This window comes from Venturia canescens, chromosome 10 (genome assembly GCF_019457755.1).
Source record: "Venturia canescens isolate UGA chromosome 10, ASM1945775v1, whole genome shotgun sequence".
Classification (NCBI taxonomy): domain Eukaryota; kingdom Metazoa; phylum Arthropoda; class Insecta; order Hymenoptera; family Ichneumonidae; genus Venturia; species Venturia canescens.
In genome coordinates, this window is record NC_057430.1 from 10,677,997 (window position 1) to 10,692,146 (window position 14,150).

At 39.4% G+C, this 14,150-nt stretch overlaps 1 protein-coding gene across 1 annotated transcript in view; it reads left to right on the forward strand.

The window, feature by feature from the left end:
- Positions 1-14,150, forward strand: part of LOC122417104 (discoidin domain-containing receptor 2-like) — an 82,200-nt gene that overhangs the window by 29,427 nt on the left and 38,623 nt on the right. The window contains exon 2 of the mRNA XM_043430365.1: positions 1,758-1,888. Coding sequence (XP_043286300.1) covers positions 1,798-1,888 — 91 coding nt within the window. The 5' untranslated portion in view covers positions 1,758-1,797. The remainder of the gene's footprint in view (positions 1-1,757; positions 1,889-14,150) is intronic.

The window sequence follows — 14,150 nt, forward strand, 5'->3', positions numbered from 1 at the left end:
TGCACTATTTAGTACTTTATTGAGGGAAACGAACGACCATGAGCGAGTCGATGAATCAAGTTTCCCCCAAAATGTAAGCTCCCTTTTGTCGGATCGATTTTTCGGCTCCATGTCTAAATAACTTGTTCAAAATAACTTGGTCAAAATAACTTAAAAAAAATAACTTTATTCAAAAATAACTTCTACATAAATAACTTCCGCAACAATAACTTTTGCAATAATATCTTTCGTAATAATAACTTTAATATAATAATCATCGCATAATGACCACTGTCGTACTGAATAAATTCTCTCAAACAACGATTATAGCTGTCGTATACAACACATTGACACATTATACACACACGTGCACACAAGTGTGAATAGCCATAGTATTATAATAGTTCAGAATATCTTATAGTATTCTAATAATTCAGAAAAATTATTATATTCAAGTTATTATTACGAAAGATATTATTGCAAAAGTTATTGTTGCGGAAGTTATTTATGTACAAGTTATTTTTGAATAAAGTTATTTTTGACATGTTATTTAAACGTGTCACGGATTTTTCATTTGCACAGAATTTTAACGAATTCTTCCTTTTTTGTTGTGCAAACCATCGATCGTATCGATAACGTAACAAGAATGGAATTCATTGTTTTCCAAAATAATGAAACTGTCATAATGAAATAATGATAAATTTAGTTTTACAGAGAATTCGATTACCGTGGAGTATACAAATGATCAAATATCCCTGAATGATGTAGACAGTGTTATCTAGAATTTGGTATATTCGTAATGAACCCGCCATTTGACCAATTCTTCCTCGCTTTTTCGTAATAGGGGAAACCCCGGGCTGGTTGGCCAACTTTTCAAACTATTGCTTGTAAACAAAGAACCAAAGACAATTTCAAAAACCAAATGGTTGTTTCGAATAGAAGCAACCTTCCTCTAGCTCAGGTCAGATAAAAATTTGAATTTTTTCATTTAAAACGCAGTGAGTTATTGAATCGCTGTTTTGTCGAACCATTTTTGTGTCAACCGACCCTACGGTCGGGGCAAGTTGACTGTAGTACTATTTTTACCTGATAATTAACTATGCATTAGTGAAGTTAATAAAAACGGACAATTATCATATTTTATTTGATGATTCGAACAATGAATACAAAATGTTGACATAAGTGAATGAAAAAATCATTTTTGCCCAAAAGTCTGAGAAAAAAGAATATTTGACCCCCATCCTCGTCATCAAAATCATAATTGGAGTTTTTACACACATAAAATATTATATTTTTACTGTCACACCTTGAGTGATCTCATTTAAAGCAGTCGACACATGTGTTAGCCAACCCCGTACCACTGTTGGTCTACTCACCCCACACTGCCTTTTTTAGCAACAAAACGTTCTACCAGCAAATTATAGCGATAATTGAGAAAAATACTATGCACAATTATAGTTCAATATATGAACATTCGTGCAGAGAATTATTCTAATAATTGGGAAAAAAAATCGAGGCAGCAGGAGATGGATAAGATCGACGTAAAAATGTGGTTTTGTACCTGGATTTATGAAAATTCTTCAATGTTTAACTGCACGAATGAGAAAGAGGTTGCAATAATAAACGATTATATCAACCGTGTAGAAAATATCGATAATATAATATGCACAGAATCCATTATTCCCATAAATAAAAAAAGGGATAAAACGATCGTCGAATTATATTTTCAGGCTGCCGAATGGTTGCTCTTTAAAAATGTATCTCCCTTCTATTTCCAGAGAGCAGTAAAATTGATGTGGCCAACAGACGTCGTGTAACATGAAGACTGATCATCTGCCAATATTCACTGGAGTATGTGCCCAGCTGATAATTCTCGGTCTCGTTGTTCGGGTCGAGCCATTGGACATACGTGAGTGTAGCGCTTGTATTTTTTGCACTTGAAAACCCATTGAACGAATGTGCGAGTTTTATCGTTATTTTTCGATTGTATTCTGCTGGCCGAGGGATCGCGGTGTAGAATTTCATGAGTCATGAAAAATATTCGGCGTAGACACAATTATCGAATCCGCGCTCTAAATGGAATAAAAAAGTTATTGCGAACACGAGAGCTCTCTGCATATACGCGGAGGAAGAGAGAACAATGGAACTCGTGAATCGAGCGAGCAATCGCATTGACGATGAAAACAGAATAGAGAAAATAGTGAGAGAAGATTGAACGACACAGAAGCAGAATGGTTGAAAAATGGAAGTGGCGGGGAGAGGGGAAGAGAGACAGGAAAAGCAGGAATCGTTAATTGGCTCGGCCCGATTACAATAATCATCGAGAAATCGACCATTGGCAAGCTTTGTCTTTTATTTTCTCTGGCTTCGTCTCGTTTCGTCTTTTTCTCACAATTTAACCAGCCTCGCGAATTCAGCGAGCATTTACATATATTTTCTTTATACTTTTCGTGAAGATCGACGAGGCGGGATAAAGAATGATTGCCGCGACGCGCTCTCGCGGATTGTTTATCGACTAAACCTCCCCGAGTCTCCAAGGTTTCCATCCAGTTGTGTGTTTGCATTTCGTCCCCAACTGACGTATTTACTTGTGTATAAATACAGTGCGATTGAGAAGAGGTGGAAAACGAGATCTGCCATCGCTGTGAATTCGTGAGGCGAATTTCATCGAGTTTTTATATTTTATTCTAAAATTTAAGAAAATTCGAAAACTCCACAACTTTCGAGAGACGGAGCAGCGACTTAACGGAATTCCGGAAGCGTCTACGCATTGGAGTTTTTGAAAGAAATGTTTGAGAGCTATCGAGCACCGGATATTCACAAAAAAACAATATTTTACCGTCGGGAATTCAATTCCATTGTTCTGTCAATTCGCAAAAGTACAAGGATCCTCCACAACTATTTTAGTCCATGTCCAACAGAGGCGAGGATCCGTTTACATCCGAAATATTTACTGGCAGCTTGCACGTGAAAAGTTTACCGGCTATGGTCGGGAGCAAAGAGACGAGTAAAGTTTGGAAAATGCATCGAGGGTCCACACCCGTAGAGACACGAACGAGTAAACATAGGGAAATTCGGTGCGCCCCCACCTCAACGAAGGAGCACTTTTGTTAAGTACGTCCGAGCTCCCTCGGTACAAGCCTCCGCTACCTTAACGTTTTCCTCTCTTTCTACCGGCGAGAAACATTTTTCATCGACGCCTAACTTCTCGCTTATACTCCGGTACGCGATGCAATAGGAAACAGGACAAAAGAGCTTGTGCAAAAACTCAAAAGCGCGAACGCGGAAATAAAGTGAGACGAGGGAGATGGAGAAAAAGCTTTTGCTCTCCTCACGTTGAACTTTGCGAACAGGCCACTCACCGAGTCTACCATCGTTGATATGGATAATGACTCGGCATTTTCGCACCCCGAGCCCCTTGGGATCAATTATTTTCTAGCGCTAACCGACCAGGGAAAATGAAACGTGCATGGCTGTCACGAGCAGACTTTTCCCACTGGCCGTATTCTATGTCTGCTACGATAATATAAAAATTCTCTGACTCCGCTATCCTTTTAAGGGGTCTAGCCTAATTAGAATTTTCAAAAAATCCATTCTTTTTATTGCATTTTTCGAAAGCATACATATTTAAAAGTATCATATACTCAAATTTTATAAAGATCTGAGCAGTCCAATTGGTGATAATGTTCTTCAACATTAAGTGCGAAGAGACAATTTTTTTCAAAATTTTCTTCTGCTTAGCTATCGAGTAATTACGCATTAAGGCAGATTTCTTATGCCCGAAATGTATACCTATATATATGGAAACGCTATGCTGATACACGTGAACTTTAGTGATCAATTACTCAATAACTGTACAGAAGAAAAATCTTTAAAAAATTTGTATTGTCAAATTTGGCACTAAAGAATATGTTCACCAAATTTTATTAAGGATATATTGCACAGGCGATACAATGTTGCCATGCTAAACCATGCCAAAAACATAAAAAAATTCAAAATGATCAGAATTTTATAAAATTTGGTGAACATATTCTTTAGTGCCAAATTTGACAATACAAATTTTTTAAGATTTTTCTTCTGTACAGTTATCGAGTAATTGATACTAAAGTTCACGTGTATAAGCATAGCGTTTCCATATATATAGGTATACATTCCGGGCATAAGAAATCTGCTTTAATGCGTAATTACTTGATAACTAAACAGAAGAAAATTTTGAAAAAATTTGTGTTTTCGCACTTGATGTTGAAGAACATTGTCACCAAATTTGATCAATTTCTAATTATTTCGACTTTTGTATCATTCACCCTTAAATTCTTATAATTTTGAAATTTTTAATGTAGTTAACATGGTTTAGCATGGCAACATTGTATCGTCGCTAGCCACCCTCCTTAAAGGCGTTTTCCTCAAAATTACGTTTTTCGACGGCTCGTTGATAAAATCTCCGAAACTATTCGACCGATCCTAACCAAAATTTCACCACGCGTTCTCTATGACTACAGCTATAGCGCATATCATACGAATTTTGAAATTTTCAGCGGAACTATTTTTTCTTTGCAAAAAGCGATGAAGAAAAACGTGATTTTTCGAAGTTTTTGGGAAAATCGCCGCCATTTTGTGATTTTTGAAAACAATCCAAAATCGTATGATATGCGCTTTAGCCATTTACTTGTTGAATCTGAAACCATTTTTATTTTTTTTCTCCCGTCATTCGTTCCAGAGATTTTATCAACTTTTTTTGGCCCCGTTCTCTCCTCGATTTCGATGTACGAAAACTGACATGAGTAAAATAAAAGTGTATTTTTTAGCGCCTAACACTTTTTATATTCAATTTATCACTTATACCTGTCAAAAAAATTCGTAAAAATAGTATTTTTTTTGCTCGTCTAATTAAGACCCTCCCTTAAAGATCCGATTATTTTATTGTGAAGAATTAACCAATCCAAATTCAAATAATTATCCGTCGCTCGTTTTTATTATAAAAAAATCTATCGTTCAATCGTCACGTTCTTTTCTACTAGAAAATCCATCGCCATGAGATTTTAGTATCCACGATATCGTTCGTCGATCAGTTGCGTGCCCTGTCAATAGAATTATCAGTCTCTACTTTTTTCAATCAATCCTTCCAAAATTATGTCAGACAGTAGAGAAAAAAAAAACTGACGAATAGAAAAATTAACATAAAGATGCCCACCGTTAGTTTTCTTCCGCAATGAATCACAACTGGATTATTGCGTGCAAATAATCGTTGCAGTATTCATATCAGTAACTGCATCCACTATTAGATTGAATAACAGTTTCTATAGAAACAGGATCCCGATTGAATAAATACGAATCTAGCATGGTGAGTGTTCGTTATAGAAACAAAGGGTATCCGACGAACCCTTCAGAATATTTGTTTTACTCAGGCCTAATAATGATAATACACGAGAATACCCCGAGAATCATTCCCCGGAGAATTTAGAGTGAAAATTCGTGTTGAGAGCCGCGATAAAGTAAATTTAGGGTTAAAGGTGCTTGAATCTTGAGAAACCTCATCTCCGTTATATATCCGCGTACGGTTATCATGGCTTTGATATGATAAAGGTTTCGGTTATAGGGCAGCCCTCTATGAAAGCTTATTGGAAAAGAGGTATGCTATATTGGGTTATTCGCGAGACTTGAACGAAGGCAAAACGATCAACTCGCCTTCTCAGCATCAAACCACGACGAACTTGCATATAGGGGGGCTCGTTCGCCCCCCTCAACCTTTCCCCCTCCTCGGGCATCCTCATTTCGCTAGATTAGTTGGGCTGCACGCCACTCGTTACTCGCAAATTGGTAATAAAGATCTCGACCGTTAAACGCGCTAACCCTCCGAGCTCTACACGGATATACGGGCGTTGTACACGTTCGTACACACGTATAAAGCTGCGGACATGTAGAGCCCTCCGACGGATTAACGCGAGACACACGCTTTCGCGAAGTTCTCGTGCGAGCGTTATAAGACGTGCCAGGAAGAGAAGCGAGACGAGCCAAAGGACGATATGCGCGCAGGCAAGTGAAAAAGCGAATGAGAACGTCCCGGTCGGATGGGGCGGGCGCGAGACGAGGATGAAACGTAAGATTTGGACAGGAGCGAGGGCAAGCCTCACCGAAGAGAGACGTCTCTCATACTCACTTTCCTTCTTTCGCGGCCACGTCCGCTCTACTTCACTCTGCTCCCGCTTTCATATCACCTATTCCATTTCTTTGCATCCCTCTTCTTTCACCACCTTCTTTAAACCTCCTATCTCCATTTATCGTCAGGATTTCTCATCACAAAACTCGAGCTGCGCACAAGCCTTGGCTTCCTTTCACCAAAACTTATGATTGCATTCATGGACGAGCCTCGTTGAAGCTGTTGAATTACTCTCTCTCTCTCTCTCTCTCTCTCTCAAACTTTCTCATTCTCGTTCTCCTTTTCCTTGCCAACTTCTTCAAGTCTGGTATGACCAGACCGTATACCATGAAAGACCAGGCTATATCCTACAGATATTTACGGTGCGATCGAAAATAAACAATACCTGCAGTAATTCTGCCAGGGTTTTACAGCAATAAAAATCTTTCGGTGAACACGAAAACGATGAGGAAACCGAAACTGACGGAGCTCTTTCCAGTTCGAATTTAAAAATTTTTTTAATATTTACAATACTCACTTTTGCTAAAAATTATTATTATTAACAATAAAAAATTATATGGGGATTCATTTTGCGGAGGGGGATGGACAAAAAGTAAAAAAAAAAGAATTTTGAAAAAATCTGAATGAATTTTCAGTTTCTTCGCTACTGTTATCAATGATAAATGATCCCAACATTTTTGGCAACGTTTAATATTGATAAAAAATTATACTACGATGAATTTTAGGAATGGGGAAGGTCAAAAAAACACAATTTTATTTTTATAAGCGAAATTCCAATTTCTTAGCTACTGTCATTAATTCTTTCAGTCTTCAAAGTAATTCTTTGTTCCAAACTCATACAACCCTTTATCTTTAACACGTAGAAGTGGTTGGGTGGGTCTGGAACATCTTCCTTATTTCGTATTTCGATTTTCCTACCTCCCCCTTCGTGATTTTTATCGGATTTAAAAAGAACATTTTTTATCAAATTTTTAGCTTCCCCCTCCCCAAGATCAATCGCGATATCGTTTATCATTAATGAGAATGGTCAAAAAATAATTTTGCATGCTTTTTAACAAAAGTGAGTACTGTAAATATTAACCAAAAATTTATTTACACATTTCATGCATTAAGAAGTAAAATATCTGTATTACAAATTGTTTTTCGGTCCATAATTTCGTAGATGAAACAGTGCATCTTTGAACTATTCGAGAAGATGCAAGACGCAACTCCGCACTTCCTGCTCTTTCGAACGTTATCGCCAAAATAAAGGTCCTTCGAAGTGTAAGGTCTCTCCCCATCTCTCGGCTCTTCGCTCTTCTATCTTACGAAGCTCACGGCATGCCTCTTCATTCCAGAGAATGTCTAATTGCTCGGAGAACATCGTTGCACTCAAGTGCTCGTCTTGAGACTGCAAAATATTACTTATTTACGAGTTAAGTGAGGCTTCTCGCGTCGCAGCAAGACTTGTTACATATTCATTGACGATCCGAGAAAGTTACATCCCCGGAAATATTTTATTCGTTCCGAACTAAAGCTTTACTTGATCGATATGCTTTCGCTATTGCAGTATATTCTCGTTCATCAAAACCCCGAATGAACGTTATCGATATCACAAAGTGTCAGTAACCTGATAGAAAATCGAGGGAAATTCATTCAAAACGAAGGATTGAAAAGGGATAAAAACGAAAGGAGAACGAAAATTGGCACGATAAGCAGAGCTGAAAATTTATTCAAAAAATTCTCCATGGAGAAAAGCTTCGATGCAGAGCCCCGAGGATTCTCTCATCCGATGAAAAGCTACGAGATCACCAACGAAAAAGCAAACGAGAAAAACCTGACTGAATATTCGTACGTATTTTTTCTCAAGGATGTCGCTCCTCGTCGCGCGCTCGTTAACGATTCATGAGTTGCCTTCCGGGCTTCCCTATATTGAGTGATAACCAACAAAAGGATCGAGTCAACGGAACCTTCCTTTCGCGAAATAGTACAACGCACGACCCTTGGACGTTCGCTTCATTCGAGTAAAAAGAAAGAAAAAGAAAACACGTACTTTTGGAGTAGTTTCTTTTTATCTTCCCCTCGTTATGGATAAATGCTCCGACGTTTTCCGACTCGAGGTGGGTAAACAGTTACACAAAGATAAGTGCAGCGCCCTAACGCCGGTGTTCTTCCGGTATAACACTTGACGCCGACAACTCGAGACGCTCTTACCGTAAGCTCGCAAAAGCCGTAGGGTTAAAAGAGAACCAAAGGAGGGCTGCAGAAGGAGCAGTGAAGGACACAAACAAGAAAAGGCTACGTATCTCGAAACTATATATATTATAGTCTTATCCACGTAATTGCCCCACTCAGTCGCGTATATGACTCCAGAGGTTTTTCGGTGAAGACGAATTTATTTCCGAATCGCAAAAATCTGCTTACTAATTATCTTAAGGGGGGTCCTGCTTTAGAAAGTTAAAAAAACTGATTGTTGTCGGAAATGTTTTTAGGACGGACGGGAATAATTGATCGTGGAGAACTTTTCGGTAAAGCTTCAAGGATATTTCAAGAGTAGAAAAACATTTTTTTAATGTGAGAAATACTAATTCGTACATGCGGTTTGTGCGCGAAGTCTGATTGCCGAAGTTTCTCGGCTTCTTACAATTATGTGGAGATCGTAATTATTGTTTGCAACAAAAATTCCAATTATTTTTCCATTTTTATGTATTTTTCTTCCGTATAAACCTATAAAAACCCGAAATAATTGCGAAATTCTGTGTTTACAGCACGTTGAAGTGATATTCTTCTTTTTTAGAGGCGTTTTTTTTTCAAAATCGCTAAAAATATTGAATTTCGCAATTTTTTCGGGTTTTTATAGCTTCTGATGGAAGAAAAATACATAAAAATGGAAAAAAAAGTGGATTTTTGAGTGCAGACAATAATTGCGATCCCCGCGTTGTACGCAGCTGAGAAACTTCGTCAATCAGACTTTGCGCATGACCCATGCACAAATTAGTATTTCTCACATCAAAACAATGTATTTGTACCGTTGAAATATATTCTTGAAATTAAACCGAAAAGTTTGCTATTCCATAGTTATTTCCATCTGCCCTAAAAACATTCCCGAAAACAATAGATTTTTTGACTGTTTAAAGCAGCTTTTTAAAACAAACCCAAAAAAACGAGATTTTTTCATCAATTATTCCTGTTAATATCTTGTTGATCGTATGAGCATACTGGGACTTGGGGAGCCGATTTTTTTCATCCCTTGCTGCTTTGTTCGTCCGATCGTTCGGTTTATGCGGAAGGCAAACTTTTGGCTGAGTCTTCGAAAATTTTCTCGCGATCTAGCCTCGAATAAATTTGTTCAGTTTCAAGGGCAAATGGAACGGTATTGTCTGTAAATGCTTGAATGATTTTCGATCAGATGGTCGCACCAAAAGAGGCAAAATTCTTTTGTAACGTCATTGGACTACCCACACAAATTTAATCGCGTAATTTCCCATGGTGCTCGCGCAGCGCTAATCATCTTAATGTTAATGGAGCACATTTCCAACGCTGTAAAATTAATTCACAAAGAGTGGCGGCAGGTATCAAAGAACGTCTGATCTGCAAGAAAAATTTAATCCAGATTTAGCCAAATGAATATTTAAGCTGCCACGAAATGGCTTTGTTCGCGAATAAATGGGGTAGTTGAGCGCACAAGAAATTTATATTCACGTCTAAGGGGAAAATAGTAGAGACACACGAGCTCTCATGCGGTATTCCAATACACTTACAGCCCGTCCAAGAGCCCCACGTCCCAGGGCGTTATAATGTAAAGCTTTTCTGTAATAGGCAAGCGAGTCTGTGAGAGAAAGAGAGAGAGAGAGAGAGAGGGGAGGAAGAAAGAAAAGCAGGGGAAGGGTGAGGGATAGCACGCGGGGAACTAGATCTCCTTCGGGACAATGTGGAGGAATTTCGCTTTGCTTTTGTGGGGATTGAGAATTCTCGTAGGGAAGATGTCCCAGAAACGTATAGGAGAGTTGGAGAAGAGAAACATCGCGATCGATCTCCGATGAAAATGATTTATCCATTTTCTTTGAGAGAGTATAGGAAGCAGGAGGAGGAGAGATTTAAGCTTTCCTTTCCGCTAGAGTTAAGAGGAAGGACGTTTAACAATGTTAGAACTTAGTCAAAAGTGGGTCAAATCGTCCGAGACTTTTGCTTCTTTCCTTTCGAGCTCGTTCTCGTCTGCCCCTCCCCCTGCCCGATTCGACAAGCAGCAAACCCCTCGAGATATTAGAGCATCAGCCACTTGAACCCAACAGCGTATTATAGAAGCTCGATGTGTTTGACTTCGCGGTCGTTATTCGATCTTTGTAACGTAACTGTGATGGAAATTGAGTGCATTCTCGTAGCGGCGAACTCGTAAATAACTTCATAACCATCAGCGCGTAGAGCCACGTAATAGCCGGTTGTGAGAGTCGAATAATAACAATTGTGATGTATTATCATAAAATGGATATCGCACCATAAATATACTTAGCAAGGGGAAGATGGATGGCTGAACAAATTCAATAACCGTAGTATCACCTCGCTAACATGCACATTAACAATCTCAAATAAGCCAACGGTGTGTCTCCTCTCCTCAGGCCTCAGTGCACCGTCTCGAAATAATCTTGCACCCCCGCACACTTGCTCCGGCCACCAAATGATCCGCCACCGCCGCCGCCCCCTGGGAATGAAAAATATGACTAAATGGAATTAAACGGAGGTCGCGCACGGGGCCGAAGCATGGGCAACATGGCGTGCGCGATAATTAAACTGAACCGTAGTAAAACAGGTGCTCGCACTAATCACGACGAAGCACGAAGCTACGAGGGAGTCTGTGCTCGTGTGTTTGTGCATAACCAACTGCGGGCTCGCGGTGTCATGGTATTAGACGTTGGTAGAAGCCTCGCGCAGTCTACCGGTACAGCGCGAACCCCCTTAAACTGGGAACCGTTCATTAAACGAGTCGAGAGCACGGTCTCTTTGTGACGTGTTACAAAGAATTCTCGGCTCACGACGCCGTTTATTTATATTACATTTGCGTATACGTGCGCCAGTCACCGGATGAATATCTGTTGATGTGTGTGCTTCGTACATGTGGAATTAAATGATACGTTCGAAGACGCAAAGCCTTTCAGTCCGCCTTGAATGATTCAACTGAAAATGGGGAAGGAAATAAAAGCCGAAGAATAATGACGCCGAAATACAATGAGCCCCGATGCTCGCTCACGACATTTAATCGTTGATGAATTATTTCTAGGAAGAAGAGACCTCGAGGAAACGTCGTAAACCTCTTATCTGTCGATCTTGTTCGACCCACATTCTCTCTTCGGGCTATTGCCACATAAATAAGAAAAAATGAAATTTACACGTGACGGGTAAAAAATAGGCAGTTCTTACACTCGAATACTGTTTAAATCCGAGGAATTCCGCTCTACAACACGCACGGTTGGTGCTAACTTGAAATTACTACCTGTTTGTGCATACCTGCTTATTTAACTTTGCTGAATTTCAATATTTACTACCATTTAGCTGTTCCCCCTATTTAACTCGCGTTAAAGTCACTCTTAATGACACATCTGATTTAAACAATAATTGTAACAATGTCGACGGAAAGAAACTCCTTCGCCGCGGTAGAAATTCATTCAACAGACACACACTCATAAATCTGTTGGTTTTGTGACTCGAATTTGAGCAGAGAAACGAATATAATTCATTCTTGCAATTATTTAAATTATGTGTAACTTGTTTGTTGAGATTGATCAATTTTGAATTGAAAGTTTGATGCGGTTATCGAGCGATGGCATAGGCAGCGCCAAGTGTCCAAAAATCAAACTAAATTCTACCGGATTTCGTCGCGAATGTAACGATTACGTGAATATTAAAAATATCAGAAAATGTGATTTAATAACGCGATTCCGGCAGTGGCTCATTTTCGGACAGCAGATTTTTCTCATCAACGAAATAAACAAATAATAATTGTACTTTATTACGGGGAGGCGCCACCATTTCAGTTGATCACCTGACCTCGATGACTCTTAAAATACTTTCCTAGTATATAAAATTGTTAAGCAAAATTTGACAAGAGCCATTTTCTATTTATATGCGTATGCATATAAATAGAAAATATTTTAAACCAGCTGGCTCATGGTGTTGTCAAACCTCTCACTTTTTGTGTCGTTATTACTCGTTAATCTCAAATAAGTGCTTTTCTTTTTCCATTCCCAAGTGATTTTCATCGGTAACAAGGCTTTCTCGAGGCATCATTGATCTCTAAAAACATTCTATTTTCTTATATTCTCGATTTATGTTCTTTAAAGTTGGGAGGACTGCATTAAATCCAAATCATCGCGCAGGGAGTGTGCCTGCCATGAGAGCCTATGTATAACCCTTAAAAAAATGCATGTGATTTTCGTTAGTTATTTTCTCGACAACTAGACGGTAGATCCTTAATAATTCCGGGAATAGATCCGGGAATATTTCTAGCATATTTCGAAATTTCAACTCTTAAAGTTGGAATTTTCGATTTCCGTTAAATCCGCATAAGCTTCTTTAACTAGTTGCACAATTTACGATTCGCAAAGATCTGGAGAATACTAAACAAAGGAATCGTGCAAGATCGAAACGACTCGGTGGATAAAAATATTGATATTTATTGTACTTGAAAGAACTTCAACGCCGTAAGAGCAGGACAAACGTTCGTTTAACCTCGTGAAAAGTACCAACAAAGTCTTCAAGTTTTTCCCACTTGCCTTTTTCCCACGTTATTCGATTTTCCCTCGATAAGGTACCTTATTATTCGGCTTTCTTCATTTTCGTGATTTATCCATCTTCGTACTCCTTATTGCAAGCAGGCGCACTTTGGTTGCCCGGTATTCGTCCCTCCAGGCTTTCATCCATCTGTGCCCCCTCCTAAAACTCCTTTTATTTCCATTCTTCCATTTTACGCTTGACGGAAAAGAGATATCACCGTCAGAGCAACGCGGAAGTTGGGTTGGGGAATTTGGAATCCTAGAAGCGGATATACGACGGTTTTCTTCGTTCCATTCGCTTTCTTCATATTCCACTATGACGAGGAAGATTTTCAAGAGAAGAGTAAGAAAAGATAAGATTTGGGATAAACGAAGGAGGAGGAAGAAGGGCAGAGAGAGGCGCTGGAACGAACACAAGAACGAATAGAACCTTCGTCTTCCTATACCGGATAACCGTATTACGAAGCTATTGTCTACGTCCAGCCAGTTCGAAGTAATGAGACACAGTCGGTTGCTGAGAACAATTGACTATCCTGCCAGAAACGCCATCACGATTTCTCGACATCTGGCCTTCTCTCTCTCTCCCTTTCTCTGAATCTCCTGCGGTAAAGACGACTCCGCTATCCGCAAATGCTTTTCGCTTTCCCGAGCATCTTCCAGTCCCGCGGATTTTTCGCACTGACGACTGTGAATCTCGAAGCGAAATCTCGTCATCTTAACCAACCGGCATCGCACTCCCTCCACTCGCCTTTGCCATTCCACACCCCCAAAGAATGAGCGCGGCCCGGGCCGCGGTCTTCTCCTCTTCCAAGCGTTCATCTCGCCCAGCGCTGTCACCTTTTCTTTCTTCCATTTACAGCTTCCACTCGCGGCGCTTCCACCGTTTCTGTGTGCAGTTCCTAACTTCCGTTTCCGAGAATTTCCCTTCTGTGAGTATCTTCACCAATCACTAAATATCGACATGGCGTCTCCCACGGAACTGGAACTCGCGCCGAGTCTCATCTTCAAATTTTCATTTGCTTTCCAAACTTCCGCCACAGACTGCTTCTACAAATCCCGTTGATTAAGGTAGGAGTCGCGCGACAATCGATATTAGACGAACTCGTGATTTTCAAATTATATCATTTTTACGTGATAAACTTTCATATGGCTAAAGGATTTAATTGGTTACCGAAGATTATATCAAGAAATTTACGATCAAAAATAGAAATATAACACGGCATCTCATGAGAAACCCATCCCGCCAACACTATGATTGCAGAATTCAT